Source organism: Nymphalis io, chromosome Z, assembly GCF_905147045.1.
Source record: "Nymphalis io chromosome Z, ilAglIoxx1.1, whole genome shotgun sequence".
Classification (NCBI taxonomy): Eukaryota; Metazoa; Arthropoda; class Insecta; order Lepidoptera; family Nymphalidae; genus Nymphalis; species Nymphalis io.
The window spans coordinates 9,229,447-9,246,351 of NC_065918.1; the positions used below are offsets into that span (position 1 = coordinate 9,229,447).

At 31.2% G+C, this 16,905-nt stretch overlaps 1 protein-coding gene across 3 annotated transcripts in view; it reads right to left on the minus strand.

The window, feature by feature from the left end:
* Positions 1 to 1,156: 1,156 nt before the first annotated feature.
* LOC126780401 (inhibitory POU protein) overlaps positions 1,157 to 16,905 on the minus strand; it is a 47,280-nt gene continuing 31,531 nt past the window's right edge. Inside the window, exons 2-4 of one of the 3 annotated variants that reach the window (XM_050504872.1) lie at positions 14,091 to 14,147; positions 8,161 to 8,343; positions 1,157 to 1,864 (exon numbers count right to left, since the gene is read on the minus strand). In XM_050504872.1, the coding sequence (XP_050360829.1) occupies positions 1,157 to 1,864; positions 8,161 to 8,343; positions 14,091 to 14,147 (948 nt within the window). Of the gene's footprint in view, positions 1,880 to 8,160; positions 8,344 to 14,090; positions 14,148 to 16,905 lie in introns of all 3 variants that reach the window. The other 2 variants (XM_050504871.1, XM_050504873.1) reach the window with 2 other exon arrangements.

Genomic DNA, 16,905 nt, shown 5'->3' on the forward strand with positions numbered 1-16,905 from the left:
CAAATAATATAAATCTTTGGTATCATTATTTTTTCATAAATGAAAACGGTTTGTATGTAGATACTATTGATATTATTTATAATCATTATTAAAATTAGAATTCATTAGCATTGTACTAATTCCATTCATTTTAGTAACTATTGTTTACTAATGACTAAATATAAATCGAAATGTGACTTATTTACAATGAAATTTAAATCTATTTTGGCTAAATGTCGCTAATAAACGCTTGATATAAGAATTGTGCCATGTTTGTGATCGTGAGCGAAAAGTAAGAAATTATAACAAAACAATATAACTAAAGTACTGCAAACACTTTCCTCCCATAACTCTAGAACAGAAATTGCTATCTACACTTCATTTGTAAAAAGGGCACTCTTAAAATTACTTTGTACAAATTTTAATAATACAGGAACAGAATAAGTTCAAATAATAAACATATTTTATCAAATAGACTGTGTATAGATTAGGAGAAAGTCAATATTTTATTTAAAGTAATGCATAAATTATACCTACTTTACAAGACATTGTTTGTTTCGTATGCTCTTTACCTAATCTAGCAACAGTCCATTGTACAATAGTAAAATTTTATCGTATGTTTTCGATGTATGGTACTTCGACAGGACATCTCAACCAATGTGTCCACTTCGAATCCGCAACACAGCGATGAAGTTACTAACATTAAACACAGAATATTGATTATTTTGCAAGGCACATTTTCTTAAAAATCCTGATTTTCATATACAATTCGACGTTCAAAAAACATCAAAACCCGGCGCGTTACAAATTAACAATGTATGAAAAAGCGACTTGTATTAATTTTAATGATATGTATATAATCAATTATATACCCTGTGTCTCGAAAAATACACACATGAAGGTAATTTCACATGAAAAGAAAATAAGACACGTTACACGATATCTACTCTAGTAACTACGTTGCGTTCGATTTTTTAAATAAAACTTAAATGCAAAAATGTAGATGCGTTTTAAATGAGATCTTATTATTGCTCACGAGAAAGTATTCTTGGCGATGAAGCGCCGATGTCACTGATGTGGCCTTTATAGGCTAGGCCATGGCCATGTCCATGCGGCTGGCGACTCAGTACCCGTACCCAGTTCCTGGATACAGTAGAGCCGCGCCGCCTCCCGCCGGTCAGTGTTGCGCCGCAAATTTCATACGCTTCTGTTTTTGTCTCTGATTACAAAACCAAACTCGAACAACATTCTTTTTTAAGTCTAATTTTTCTGCAATCGCTGCAATCTTTTCACCGGAGGGTCGTGGCTGAACTGCAAAATAAGCTTCAAGGCTTCTCTTTTCTGGTGCGGCTATGGATGTTCTCTTTCGCTTCTTTTCGCCGGCTGGTAATACACTTGGTGCGTCTGGATCTCGTCTTTTATTCTTAGCTTGAGCTTCTGCTTCTTCCAACCAAGCTTGTAGTATAGGTTTTAAAGCAATCATATTATTATGACTTAATGTCAAGCTCTCAAATCTACAGATTGTACTTTGAGAAAGAGCCCCAACCCCTGGCAGTTTTAAATTGGCTAGCGCTTTCCCGACATCCGCTTGAGTCACACCAAGTTTTATTCTTCGTTGCTTAAATCTCTCTGCAAAGGCTTCGAGTTCTCGAGGATCAGTATCTGTATCAGGATGAAGAGCAGCAGAGGGATGACCAAGGTGCGCTGGTGGTGCATGACCTAAACCTCCAGGGTGGTGATGATGGTTCATAACGTGGTTCATGGCTCCATAGCCATGCAATTGGTGATGAGGTGGCGCCGCTTCTCCCATCGGTGCCAGGGTGGTCATGGATGATGATGTGAGTGGATCAAGCATATCCAAACCTTCCATACCATGATGGCCCATCTGCGGAAAAAATGGCTTTTGTAATTCGTTTTTATCATACTGTCAAATTTTCTCGTATTAAAAGGATTACTATAGATATGGGGTGACGTGATCTTTATTGTCATTCGCCGAATTAACTTCTGTATTCATGTTAAATCATACGTTTTATTGTAAACAAAGAGGGGGGCGGTAACAATAGCCGCACTCGGGGACGATATGGAAACATAAACAATCATCTTTGTGCAGATTTGCACTCATTCTTTATGAGTGCAAACACTTGTTTTTTCATAGGAGGGTGAATCTGTTGTGACGTTGATTGGTTGCAAGTGTTTTACCAATATGCTCATGTCGTTGACCGGCTTTGTAGCGAAAATGAATGTTTGCAATGTTTCAAAGTCGTACGAGCATATGTGACTATTTTATATTTCGACCATAAAAATAATATAACGCATTAAATTGATTTCTTAGAATAATGGAAAATATTATCATTAATATTTTAAATTAAAAATAAAATTAATTTACTTCCATAGAAGTATTTATATTTGAATAGGATATTTATTACAAAATCCAAAGGTAGTTTTAGAGACTTAAAGCTTTATATAAAAACTGCAACAACCGGCGATCTTCATGAGGCAATTTATCTCAGTCTAAGAACAGGCCGTAAGTCTTTCGCTAGCAATTTTTCGATGGCGTTTCTAAGGGGTGGCGCAGTAGGTGCAGCGGGCCTCGCACGAGGTCCCGGGGGACCGGTAGATCACAATTATCCGGTATAAGTACGCGTGTAGCACGTAATGTTACATGCTATACGGCTTACAACATTCTATTTTTTTTATTTGTCATCTGTAGTTCCATTTGTATGTAATAATTATAGCACAGAGGCATAATTTTTTTATCATAACATTTTCTATGACATTAATAATAGACTCGTCTTAGTATGTAAAGCTTGATATCAACTTTTATTATAAAACTAAAAGTCAACGTGTATTATTTGATATATAAGCTGTTTAATTTTCTGCGGTGTAATTTAATACGGCTTGCAGAATTAATTACACAAAAATTATATTTATTGTTGTAAATTTCAAATCCGTCTTAAATATTCAATACAACTAAGATTAAAAAACGTTAATGATGTTATAATTTAAAACAGATATAAACAAAGCGACTGTAATTAATAAATGATAGAAGTGAAACTACATTTGCATCAGAAATGTTTTATTTTGAATTTACGGTGCAATTATACTACTATAAAATAAAAACTAAAAAATAAATCATATTACTCAACTCCAGATAATACATACGATAAAAGAGCCTGGAGTTAGTATCTATTGATTTTTCAAATATGATAATATATAATGTAAATTAAATAATATTTAATTGGAGGAAAAGAATAATTACTGACTTTTTTGCTTCTTCTTTCTGGTGTAATATATACATGAGACCGGTGGTCGCTTTATATTTAATATGATCCTGTAAATGTTTCAAAAATGCTTGTGAAAACCTACTTGAATAGAGTTATTTTGATTAAACGGAGAACTTAACTTAAATATTGAAACTTTACTCTTAGCGCAGTTTAATTTCAACAACATAAGTAGTTGTAAGAATTCAATACACGTACAATACATAACATAATTGTTGGTGTAAAAATAGTAACACTATTAACTATCGACTTTTTTGCTTACTATGTTTGATCGGAATAACTTAAATATTCAGGGTGTGAATCGCCGCTAGTATATATAATAAAAGCTAAAATCCTTTCTTAATGCACAATCTGTTAATTAATAACAATCATTTGCTGGTGTGTCCCTTAAAAGAGAAAAGAAATATAAAGTAAACTATTTTTCCGGTAATGCGTCGTAGGTAACCAGTATTGATAAATGTCATCGTTAGATATTCAAATAGCTAGTATTACAAGATAGCCTGTGCAATCAAAGCAATAGGAAAATGTCAATACGCGTTTAAGTTCATTTACATAATACCCTGTGATGGCATTTAATGCGCAATTCAAGCTTTATTTAGTTTGCAAATTGTCATGCAAGTGGAGCGAAAAACTCAGACAAATATTTTTGACGTTGAATATAAAAACGTATTTTTAATAATACGCAACAATGATTTGTTCGATCGCTTATGATTTACGTAATGTAGCACTACGTCACTTAAAATGTTCACAATGCATTTCACAATGCAAGTGGATATTAAATAAATTATACTCTGTTAATAGTGATTTCTATCGCACTGTTATTATTTGAACAAGTGGCCGAATATACATGGGGATGCGATGGGGTGCGATATGGGGACTATGAAAACGGCATACGTAATATTCTGTTTGTGTGTATGAAGGAGTTTTTAGTAATCGTTATTGGAGCTCTACATAGCTTTAAATTAAAAATGACATAAATGTGCAATAATGACCACTGATTGGAGCAGTGATCATTGCAACTAGCTTTTACACTACGAACCCATTACTGCAATTTATTATCTTGTCATTAAAGGAACGTTCTTTAGATTTGTGTGTGTTTTCTCACTCCTGAAAATTATATAAAAGTTTATTTATTCTTAATTATATTATCCTTATCTCGCAAGACTGGACAAACACGATCCAAAGAAAATATAAGCGATCAAACAATTATTGTTAAAATTTCATACATATTAATATAAATTACATGAGAAAATTAAATGTTAGGAAAAAAATTAATTACATGCTTTATAAAATAACAAAGATTAATCAATCCATATATCTAGCTAAGGAGATGCAACTGGGAAAAAAAATAATAAGCTATAAAATTGTATATGACTTTGTTATGATAATTTATTAATTATTTATAAAAAATGTTTGCGTGAATTTTAACAACTTAGTTGATATTAAATCTTTGCTTTAAAATATAACATTTATAAAAATAAGGTCGAATATTATATAATCCTTTGCAAATATGGTTTTCGAATATATTTTAAATAATTAACAGAGCTCCAGAAAGAGCGCGAAAAATAGTAAGCGCGGAATTGTCCATTCATTTTACATAAAAATATAGAAAGGAGATGAAAAAGGTAGAAGGTGGAAATTCAATATGCATCAATTCAAATTAAATGAAAGATAAAACTATAAGCTGGATAACGTACTATACAAATATTTTATTGATACGATAAAAACAGAAAGCAAAAAGTGCACCTCTTATTTTTAAAAATAAATGTTTTTATTTGCGTAATCTCTTTGCGTTAATGAAATGTTCATCTGACTGAGTTGAAGTATTATACAGTTAGTTATTCTTATAATCATATATCGTCATCAATATTTCAGTCATTTCTTTGGGTTTTGGACTCGTTACGATTAACGTACAATTATTTATTGGTAGTACGCGAGTATCGCATAACGTACAAAAAAGTTAAAAACGCATTACAACGCATTAATTAGTTAAAAAAAAACAAAGTTACAGACGCTCGAGTCAATGATACTAAAATAAGACCACAATTAACATTATAATATAATATATATTATGACTTTGCTACAAATATAAGTATAAATCAAGCAAAATATAAACGAATGAAAAAATAGTACTATAGATCTATTATGTAAGAAAAAAAGATATATCAGAAAGTTGACATTAATAATAATAACATTGAAAGCTATAAGTTAGTTTACAACATTTCGTCATAGAAACGCATGTAAGATCTTACTAATTCAGTTTAATAAAACTTGCATGTTAAATGTAAATAATTAATACAAGTGGTAAATCCTTTGATTGTAATAATGATTTTCAAGTACTACTATTTTGTTCGATGTTGCTTTTCGTTTAACTACTTTAAATATCCAGAATCTTCTTATAAATCATATTCTGAAATGATAATTGCATTTTATCGTATATCTTTATTGTGAAGAAAAACTTTCTGAACATAAGAAAACGAATAAGATTATCTAATAAAACATTAAGTTAAAAAACTACAACCACAGCCGTGATCGTATGCCAGTCGTAAAAATGACAGACAAGAATATTTTCTTGTTTCGAACTTTTCAGAGCGCGATTTTTTCCCGTAGACAGTTTTAAATTTATTTTGTTATTAATATTATTTTTGTTAGAAAGTGTATATAATTTTAGGGTCTTGTTTCATTACAATTATTGTTTATATACTCAAGTTACAGGATCATAATTCAGAAGTGCAAAGATTTACAAAATATTATTATACTTACTGTCTTTTATAAAATCATTGTGTTAAGTTACATTGTGAAATTAACTGAAATATTTCAAAATTACGTGGCCCGTATTATCAATTTTATTTATTTATTATACAAGTCATAGCCATCCATGTTTTTGACTTTTATTACATTTTCTAAATACAATAAATTTTATACATATTTGTAATCACCTTTTAAAACTTTTGATTTTGATGCCTTATGAGGTAGGTTTGCTGTTTCTCTTTGTATCATCATTATATCGTGTTACATTTGAAAACGTTCGAGACGTTTAACTTTTAATGACAGCTTAACTTTTAACAATTTAGTTCGTTCGTATTGTAAATATTAAAAGATATTAAAAATTAAGTCAAGCCCGCTATGTGTTTGGCCCCTAAATATCTCTTAATCTTAAATCAATATCTAGTATAAAGTTAACGCATGTGTGAATTGTGGATACTTCTTGTTTCGTTTGACTGAAATTATTAAGTTTTTCTAAATATCACTTAATCCAAAATCAAACTACCGTGTAAAGTTTACGGATGCGAAAAGTGTTTAAGATGTGAGTTTATCATGACTAAAATTAGCCCGGCCTGACAACGTACCTTCCTTCGAATAATTCAATTAATGCGTGATTAATATATAAAAATAAGTAAATAAATATAATAAAAGAGATAGGATCGAGTACATCTCTATAAATTATAATTTTTTTCCCAATAAAACTTTTTATTTCTGTAGTTTAATAAATATGTAGTTTATGAAATGACATAAAGTTTTTGTCTATCTATCTATTTTTACACATTACACCCGTAAGCTACCGTGACGAATTTTGAGCGAGCTTTGAACATTAGTTTCAACTACGCGTCACGTCCCCAGTGGCAACGGTGACAATTGCTAGTAACAGTGAAAACGTTCATATGTCCTGTATTCCCATGAGTAAACATATTTTTTTGTTTTCCCCTTCAAGTAGTTTAGAGTTTGTGTTTAAGTTTAACCTATCGTTTGTTTGTTGGTAACAGTAGCTCGACGGAGCTGCTTCTATTTTATATATATAATGTATGTTCGTAAATGTTTAACACGGACAAACTTTAGTCCATTTTCTTGTTTGTTGGATATAAAATGGAAAAATGGAACCTTATTTTACTGTGCTTGTTAAATTCATTAATTCGCAGTCATAAATAGCTGATTACTTGAAAATAAATCACGCTGATTCGTTATGAAATACTTACACGTGTATTTATATATGTACATATAATCGTGTGTATAAGTAGGTTCGTTTGCAAATGTTCGTTTTAGTACTTTTGTCGTTGGATTTCTTTTTTTATATTAATTATTTTTATAAATAAAATGTTCATCTTAACATTTACCTTTCTATATATGTATAAACTTACGACAAATTAAACGTGTTTGCGATTTTGTAAATCAAGTGCTTTTTCGATTACAATTTGTCGATTCAAAGTTGTTAACTTGCATAAAATGATGTTTGAATAAAACTTCTTAGATTCATAAATAAAATATGTAATACGTTCAATACCGACGTGTTATACAAATGTAATTGTATTTCACGAAACGAATATGTTTTCGGTAGCAATCTTCAGTAACAATTACTATCTCCCTCATATGAGAATATAAAAAATATAAGAGTACACAATCGACAACACAACATCGAACAACGCATAAAATTACCTCATTTTTATAGCGGAGCGGGTATATTTCTTACACATTACAGCCCGCTACCCCACGCCAATGTACTCCCAAAGGAGATAACCCTCGCCCAGCTACTGACATATGAAGACTGAAAGATTTTCCAAGGTGTATGGAGCATAGAGAAATGCATTTACTTTTATTATTATTATTTATGCCAAAAGAGGCGTGGAGTGTACCAATTTGGCAACAATTTTACGAGTGCGATTTAGTTTTATAGTCTACGAATTCGATTCAAATGATTGGAATAGACCTTGAGCTCCCCTCGTCAATACCGGTGTATGAATTTCAAATATATCATATTAAAATTTCTGCTTTTATTATTTTATATTTTATATTATTTTGAATTCTCGTTTATGTAAGCTATTATATAGTGGTTTTCAAATATGTACATGTTAGAATGTCTCTAATATTATTTTTGAAAACAAGGTGGCGAAGACAACGATTCTACCTGATGAGGTCTTGCGTTGTGCGGAGGGGGACCACCGACACCGTGGTGGTAGACCATGTCGTGCTTGAGCTGTGGCAGCGGAGGTCCGGGCTGGGGTCCTGATTGATGTTTACCGATGTCCACGGCGGCCAAGGCCTCCGCTCTACTCAGCAAACCATCATTGAGGCCTCCAAATATATCACCCTGATGATTGAAATGTCACATTAATAGTTGATTAATATTATAATTCAATATAGTTTGCCAAACTTTTAAGATAAAACACATTGCCTTTTGCAAATAGGTAAGGCATAGTATCAATAAAGAACTAAGTATTTTGTGGGTACAAGACTATTATAAGTAAAACTTATCATTTTATTAATATCTACGTTTACATATTTGCTATCTTATTTAAATAACTAAGCATGCATACTTATGTCCATACCATGCGAACTATAGTTCAAATGCTAAATTTACATAAGTAAATAATTTATTACAGGGATAAGAATAGAGATTAAACAAAATTATTAAGCAACTCTAAAGTAGCTAGTTCAAAAGGGCAACACTAATTCGCGAGACGTAATACGTTGGCCACATCAAATAGTCATGGCGGCTCAACCGACGGCCCGCGGACAGGGGTTTTTCCCGGATTACTTTAAATTATTTATGAGTGACTCTGACCTCGTGTTCCTTGGTAGCTCGTTACCCGGTTCCATGCCTTCTTCTTGGTTTCCCGACAGATGCCTCGCGCGCGAACCGACTTTCAAATAGGCAGTTTATAGAACCAGGGACTACTTTTAAAGTGATAGTTTCTCTTTTCGATTTACCGGTGGTACACACGTTTTCTGGTTTTATTTCTGCGTCCCCTTTTAAAGACGGGGCTTGCAACTGAATTGTTGATTTGGATTGACTTGTTTTTTGCAGACGAAATGAAATTCAAGTTAAACACAACCTGTCTATGTAAAACGTGCCTTGAATATTAGTTGTATTTTGATTCATTATGGAATAGCATTACTTTATTATAATTTCGAGTAGTTTTTTCATATGATTAAGATAAGCAACTTGATTACTTATAATGTTATCAAATTTAATAGTCTTAATGTCTCATGTTATTAGTATATAGATAATGTTTTAGAATATGTAAGTAGTTGAGAACTTTTTCATTTATTTGAAAACTCCACTTCAATGCGAGTTAAAATTTATCACTCTTACTAATCATATAACAAAAAACATGATAATCGACCGTGGGAACAAAAGTTTGTCCCTACGCCCTATACGAATCATTAGCATCAAGTTACATAAGTGATTCTACATTCAGCCCCCGTCTAATTGTAATTGCTAAACAAATTGACCCCGCTTCTATGTGAAATATGTAATAATTTGCGCTAAAGTGCCTTCGGAGTAAAATCGGGACCGTTTGAACTTAGAATGAATGGCTTATGTATTTTAATTTAAAATATAGATCTTAGTAATTTTGGTAAGATATTTGGATTAGAGGTTCGTAGCAAAAGATATTTATAATATTATGAAATAATATTGCGTCATATTAAGTCTTGTGAAAATGTTAAGACAACAATTTTATAGGAATATCTAACAATTTAAAATATTTTTAAACACTTATAATTAATTTACTTTTGTAATAATAAATATTTTACAGATTTTTGTTGAAAATGCGTATAAAAATCATCTAAAATATTGCGATGTGTCGATTCTTTCGCACGAAAATGATATAACAATAATAACATATACAATTATGAGAAATCATTAAACGACTTTACATAACGTAACAAAGTGACTGTGGAATGTTCTACTCAGGCCGTATAGCGTAAACATAAACTAGAAACAAAGGTATGCCCAATCCCTTAAGCACTGAAATAAACCATTACTATTATTACTCATCAACGTTCTCATTTCAGGGTTAACTGGCGACATCTTCTGATCCCCAGATACATCTGTGCCGCGTAATGGCAATATCAAGTGTCATAGAGAACTAAAAGCGGGAGAGGGCTTTTGCTATTACTATAGGATGTACGTTTGCATATGCATTATATAAAGCGTGCTGGTAATTGAATTAAAATATTTTATTACTTATGTGGTTATTCAAAGTTAGAATATTTTTATTTTTTGTATTGTATATTTCGATATAACAAAACGTTTAACTGCAAAAGTATTTGAATAAATTTATTCTATTTTCATTATTATACAGCAAATTCATCGATGCTATAAAATTTTATTAAAATGCTAGTATGCCAGTACTAAGCGGCTTATGAGAAATTAATATGTAACCTTTAACACAGTAATGAAATGGAAACGCCAAATAAAAAATGGATCAGACTCGGATATCAACTGAAAATGTATAAATTAAAAACATTGAAAACAAAATACAGCTTTCAATTACGAGCCAATTATTTATTAATAATAGTAAATACGATTATATTTTCATTGATCTGTAATCAGTTCCGAACACGTACTACCTACTGACATATCACGATATTGGCAAGTTGAGTATTAATTAACTTTTTACGGCGATCGCTTTTTACACAGGACCATGAACGAAATGTCAAACCGGCATTGAAGTCTATAGACACGTTAAAAATATATGTAATTTATAAGAAATTTACGAACGATTGTTAGCCGATAACTTATCTAAAAATTATAATGATTGGCTATAAAATTTATTATAATAAGTAGATATACATTATATCTAGATCCTAATATTTGAAATAATATTTCACATGATATAATGTTGTTCTCGTGGATCTAGTGACTTGTTAGGTCCTAGGGTCAAATCCCCGGTCGTGTCAATAAAATATTTAAGTTTTTCTACCAAGAAATCTCAGGAGCAATTCCGAATTAGTAAGTAAGCAGTAATTCACTCCCTAATTTCAAACGTAAAGCCTTTTGTGAAGTAGACTTATTAGTGCACCCTTGAAATTGGCTGCCAAAAACGCGGTGAGGAGAATACTTTTTTTATTTCTGCAAGGATCTAATGTTAGATGTAACAAAGATTAGATTTTTTTCTAAAACATAATACACAAATAAGCTTAGTTTTAAGCTTCAAGTTGTTATGAAACGATGTTTGGAAAGGTTGTTTTGTATTAATTAAAAAATTTGTTAAAAAATAATGCAGCGTAACTACCACCAGGAAAGTCTATTTAAATAAAAATATTTTAATTTTGAGTATTGAATTTTCATTAACTTAATTTTTTTTAATAATTCGTCTCGTGTTCGACAGTGAACATCGTACCGAAACCTGCATGTGTTTGATGAGGATATGCCTTATGTGTATCCATCAACCGGCATTGGAGCAGAGCATTGGTATAATTTCCAAGCCGTCACCTCAAATGAAGAAGACGAAGCTTTAACCCAGCTTTAAGATATGTAGAGGCTGTTTTTTTATTAATTTAAGTATGTACGTAATATTATATTATTTTCCATTTCGTGTCACTTAATAACGTTGTGGCCCAAAATCCAGCTTAAATTAAAAATAATTACAAGATATCATGATCTTGTAGAATAGTGATGAAATACTAATATCAGTTCTCCGGTGAATCGTATTTGTAAATCTTTGGGATGAACGAACCGCCAGTGTCACGTGTCATAGTTGAGGATTACGCGTACAAGAGCTAGCGAACATGAGGTAAGTATATTTCGTTTCATCTTGTTGATTGATGATTCAAGTGCTTCTAAAAGCCCGTTCCACAAATGTATTTTGATTACAATTTCCAATTATACTTTTAAAAAATTGTTTACTAAGATAATATGTAACTCTGTGTTATATTATCTAAGTAAAAAATTGATTGTTACCCAATTTGTATATTATAATTTAATTGCAATTATATATATTTTTTATCTACATAATTCTAGATTAATTATCATTATTGTTATGAAAATCATTCCAAGTTAAATAATTTAAAAGAATCAATTAAAAATATAATCTATATTCAAAGTCATATTAAGCTAATTTGACTTGTATCTGAGTGGTCATCGATGGCAGTTCATAATGCGATAACCGACCAATGAGAGTCCAGTATTTAATCAAATTAGCCTGACTTTGATTATTATCTCAAAAACTAGTGGCTAATCTTGTCTGAATTTCTCTTTGTTAACAATTAACGCTTGACTACTTCGAACAATAATATAATAAAAATCAAAATCGATAATCTCAAGCGAGATTAACCAATTGCGCAGGATATACTATAGTGCACAAGTGTGTATGCAAACACAGGTGCACACTTTATTCCCTAACTCTCTTAATCCGATGGGACGGTAATCCAACACGACCGGAATGAGTTCAGGCGCAGGACCAACGGCTTTACGTTATTTCCGAGGCATAGAAATGTACACACTTCCAAATTCCAGACAATGGGCTGTTATATAGAATTTTCAACACAAAACTCAGTAACTTTTTATTTTCTTGGGGTTTGTACCCAGTTCCTCCGGGTCTGCGGCGTCACATGTGCCACAAGACCAACGCAACGAGGCAGCCATTCGAAAAAATAAATTTTATCGAAATAAAACGGTTGATGTGCCGGTTAATTCAGCATACGGTTTTCTTCAAAATATAAATGGTTATGATAAAACTATTTTTATTAATCAGGGAGTATTTTATAGTAATAACGTCACGTACATTAATATCACCTAGGTCTATTTATCTATGATCATTTTGTGACAAAATTTTTAAAGAATGTGTAGGAAAATAATAAATATATATTTATTAATCAAATAAGTCACTTACTGAGTATGACCCTAATGGTCATACTCAGTAAGTAACTTATTATTTTTCATTTTAAAGTATTGAAAAGCAAATCTTAAAACTTTGTTAAAATCCACGCTTACGTTACAATTGCTTGATGGCTTGACAGTTGACTATGTTTTTGTCTGATACATCTTTATCATACTTTTAGATGTTTTTATGTAGACTTAGAATACTTATTTAATTCAATTAACGAAATCAAATTATAGAATATTAAATTTAATATGACTTGGATATTAATTTGAGCCTTTTGATAAAGGTTATTCTAAATTATAAGCTATCAAATAACTATCAAGATTTCAGAAGCTTGACCCTTGATCCATTAGCATCTTAATATTACATTAAGATGAAACTAAGTGGTACCAATTTCAGAAATTAAACATTCAAAAAAATTTTTTTTCTGTCTATTATCTATTTCAAAATACTAATTTCAAAACCACGAATCTCTTATTAACTCCTAGGTACACTAAAAAAATATATTCATGTAATATATAGCTCTAGAAAATGAAATAACAATCTGCACGTTCGTAAATAATTCTGATTAAATTATCATGACTTATGAATGAGCGAATACTTTGATTTCTGAATTTAGACGGAACTAAAGGACAGGCTATGACACTGCCATGCAGTGATAAAGGGCCGCATTATGCCATTATTTATGGAGCAGGTCAATAGCTGACAATTTGAAAATGAATAATTCTAGCTGTGTTGTTTTACACAGACAGTTTAAAATAACCTATAGGTCTATAAAATATTCTGTATTACAATTGGCTACCTAATGAAAAGAAAGGTATTATGTAAATGATATTAAACACAAGCGTTATATAAAAACGTAACAATTTACAATCTTCAATTTGTTATATTCTGGATCAACTCAAAAGGAATAATATATTACCCCGATAACTCACGATTCTATAAAAGGAACTTATCGTCCATTTTTTTTTTTCTTTATTTATTCTCCTACTAATAATAGTTTACACTTCTAACTCATTCACTTTTCGTCTCTCAGAGTTCAAGCATAGGTCATGCATGTTATTAAAAAAATAGAATAGCAATTAAAAAAAAAATTAAATCGCATCGCATACTATAAACTATACCAAAAATCTTTGGCCAAAGATAAACGCGGGCTCTTTCGCAAGGCAATCAATTTAAATAGAAATTATTTGATAGTAAAGTTCTTTCATGCGTTTTGACTTACGTTGTGCCTCGGTGACCACGAATTGCACATCAACGAGGCATCCTCCAATATTCGACTCTGTAAATAGAAACCTTAGTTTGCTTAAAAATATATGCCTCAATGCATGCATATTAACCTTATATTCCAAAATATTTGGCGCTTTACGTTTACATACATTGCCTATGACATAACATATAATAACACGTTTAACAGGCGTATTACATAATAAATTCAATTTGATTGATTGTATTACACTTCCTTATGTGGGAATTGTATTCCTTGTTTGTTGCGCCCATAAAGATTAATGAAAGATTAATTGACTACTTCCAAACCAACTCGACTACAAATTATTTAAAAAATGTTTTACCAAAAAATATATTTTGGTTTGTCTCGTATGTGTTGATATTATCATCTTACTTTTGTATATAAGTTTGTATACTCCGAAATACATGTATGTAGTTCTATCATTATGATTGCCCTTCTGAATTCATATTAACTAAAGAACGTATATAAGATACGTTTTCGAAATAAACTAAAAAAATCAATTTATAATGTTTGCTATCAAAAGATTGGGCTTTGGTATTATAGCGTTAGCATATATATAGCGTTTTCAAATAGAAGACATTTATATGGCTTATGATCGGCAATTGTTGAAGCAGTAGCAACTACGATTTCAATAGAATATTTAAGTTCTCTTCATTCCAGTTTATCTTCGACCAGAGCTATAATTTTCCTTTCAAGTAACTTATCTAAATTATACTCACTGCAATTGTATGCTACGTCAGTGACTATCAATCTTTTTTAAATTCTGAAACATTATGTGCCTTAATTAATAAGACTATTCCGTATGATTGCTACTGTAATGTACAGAATTAATGGTAGTCTTACTTTGATTTAGTTTTTTATATTCTGACTTTTTTAATTTAAAAGAAGCGTTTGATAATAGGAGTGATGTTACGTACAGAAAATAAAAAGGATAATTCGAGTATTTATAGATCGTTCATTTAGTGTTTTACGCCTATCTTTTATATAAAAGGTCTATGGGAAATGACTATTTGGGATATGATGGGTTAGAATTAGAAAGGGGAATCAAACAAGAGTTTTTCTGTTCCATATTTTTGATTATCGACCGAATTATTTATTATAATAAAATGAGAAAAATATGTAGCATTCAAATATTACAATGAATTTTCTTGTCAAAGCCAAGTGGATCAATATTCAAATTGACGACCCGAAAAACGTCGAATATATGAGAGAGTCCAGAGATAGCTGTGACATCTTCCGCGCGATTCCGTGCCTAGTCGCATAAATAATTAATTCTTAGCCCTTTGCCGCGCCTGTTAAATGGCGTGACTAAATAAGGGTGGGTCGACCCTCCTCCTTCCTCCCCGAAAACTTTTAATACTGAACGTTTGTTTGGGATAAATTTGAGTGCTTGAAACCGTATTAAGCATATATCTAACGACCTACTGCTAGGCAGAGTCTAGGTAAGTGAATAATATATATAGAAAGCTTATTCTTTAAAATATAAAAAAATACTATATAAACATACATATTTTTTTATTTGAATGTTTGTGTTAAGCATTTGAATTTTAGAGATATCAAACACAGCCATTAATAACAGAAGCTTATTGTGTAAGCAGCTTTCTATAATTAGGGCTGAAACACATGATAGAATTGTGAAATTTAATCTGTAGCCCGCCAAGCGGATCACCCGCTCGTATTTAGCTTCTGCACATCTAGAATTTATTCATAACTTTGCTTATCTTTAAAACTACCGTCCCATGTTAGAAAGTGTAAGTGGCAATTTTTGTTTATCTAAACTACTGTTACTAAACGTTCATCACTTTTGAAGTACTTATTTTGATGAGCATTAATACCGTGTGACAAATAAATTGAACTTAAGTTTTTGTTTTTAGTGTCTTCTTTTGTTAACATTAATTTATATATACATATATTTTTTTATTCTGTTTTAGCTATGACAGCTGGCGCTATTTTTCAATATAAACATATATATATATATATATATATATATATATATATATATATATATCAGTCAAAGTCAATATATAAGTTTTTATACTAAATGTATTATAAATTTCTGATTTCTGATCACAGTTTTTCAGTTTCAATATATTCGTGCACAAAACTTAACCTATGTCTGGAAAGTCGATACGCTTTAACGGACGACCTATTTGTCAAATCATGGGTTTTTTACAAACAAATTTTGCTTAAGTTAAGGTATTGATTATATAGCAGCATACAATGAAATTGTAGAAAAAGCCCCTTCAATCTAATAATAGCCATAATTTATTGTTCAAAGAACACGCCAACTGTTAAAACGATTCACTACCTTTACTTATAAAACAGTCCCTCGCGGGGTATTTCGACGACTTTACAATGTAATTATTCGTTACTACCTCTGACAATTTAATTTACATGCATTCAGTTCAGGAACCATAGCACCTGAACTGTTTCACATGAAGTAGAAAGTTTCAACTGTAAAAATTACACGTCGAAAGCCCGCCTATTCCCACAATTATACCAGCATAATCGTGTCTGAAGTGCCTAAGAACTGCGAACAATGTTACCTAAATCATAAGAGAATGGGCCTTAAATTTACCGTAGAATTTTAAGCTTTTGCTGGAATGAGAAGAAAATATAAATTTTTAAGGAACGAACGAGACGTCTAATAGGAGATTATGGTAATGACGGTAAAAATACCCAATGAGGGTGGCGGTACTTAGAAGCAATTTAAAGATATTGTATTTAATGTTCGGAGAGGAGTTGTTTGGGGGCGTCATTGGGGCTTAGAGAGATTGGAGGGGCTTGTAAA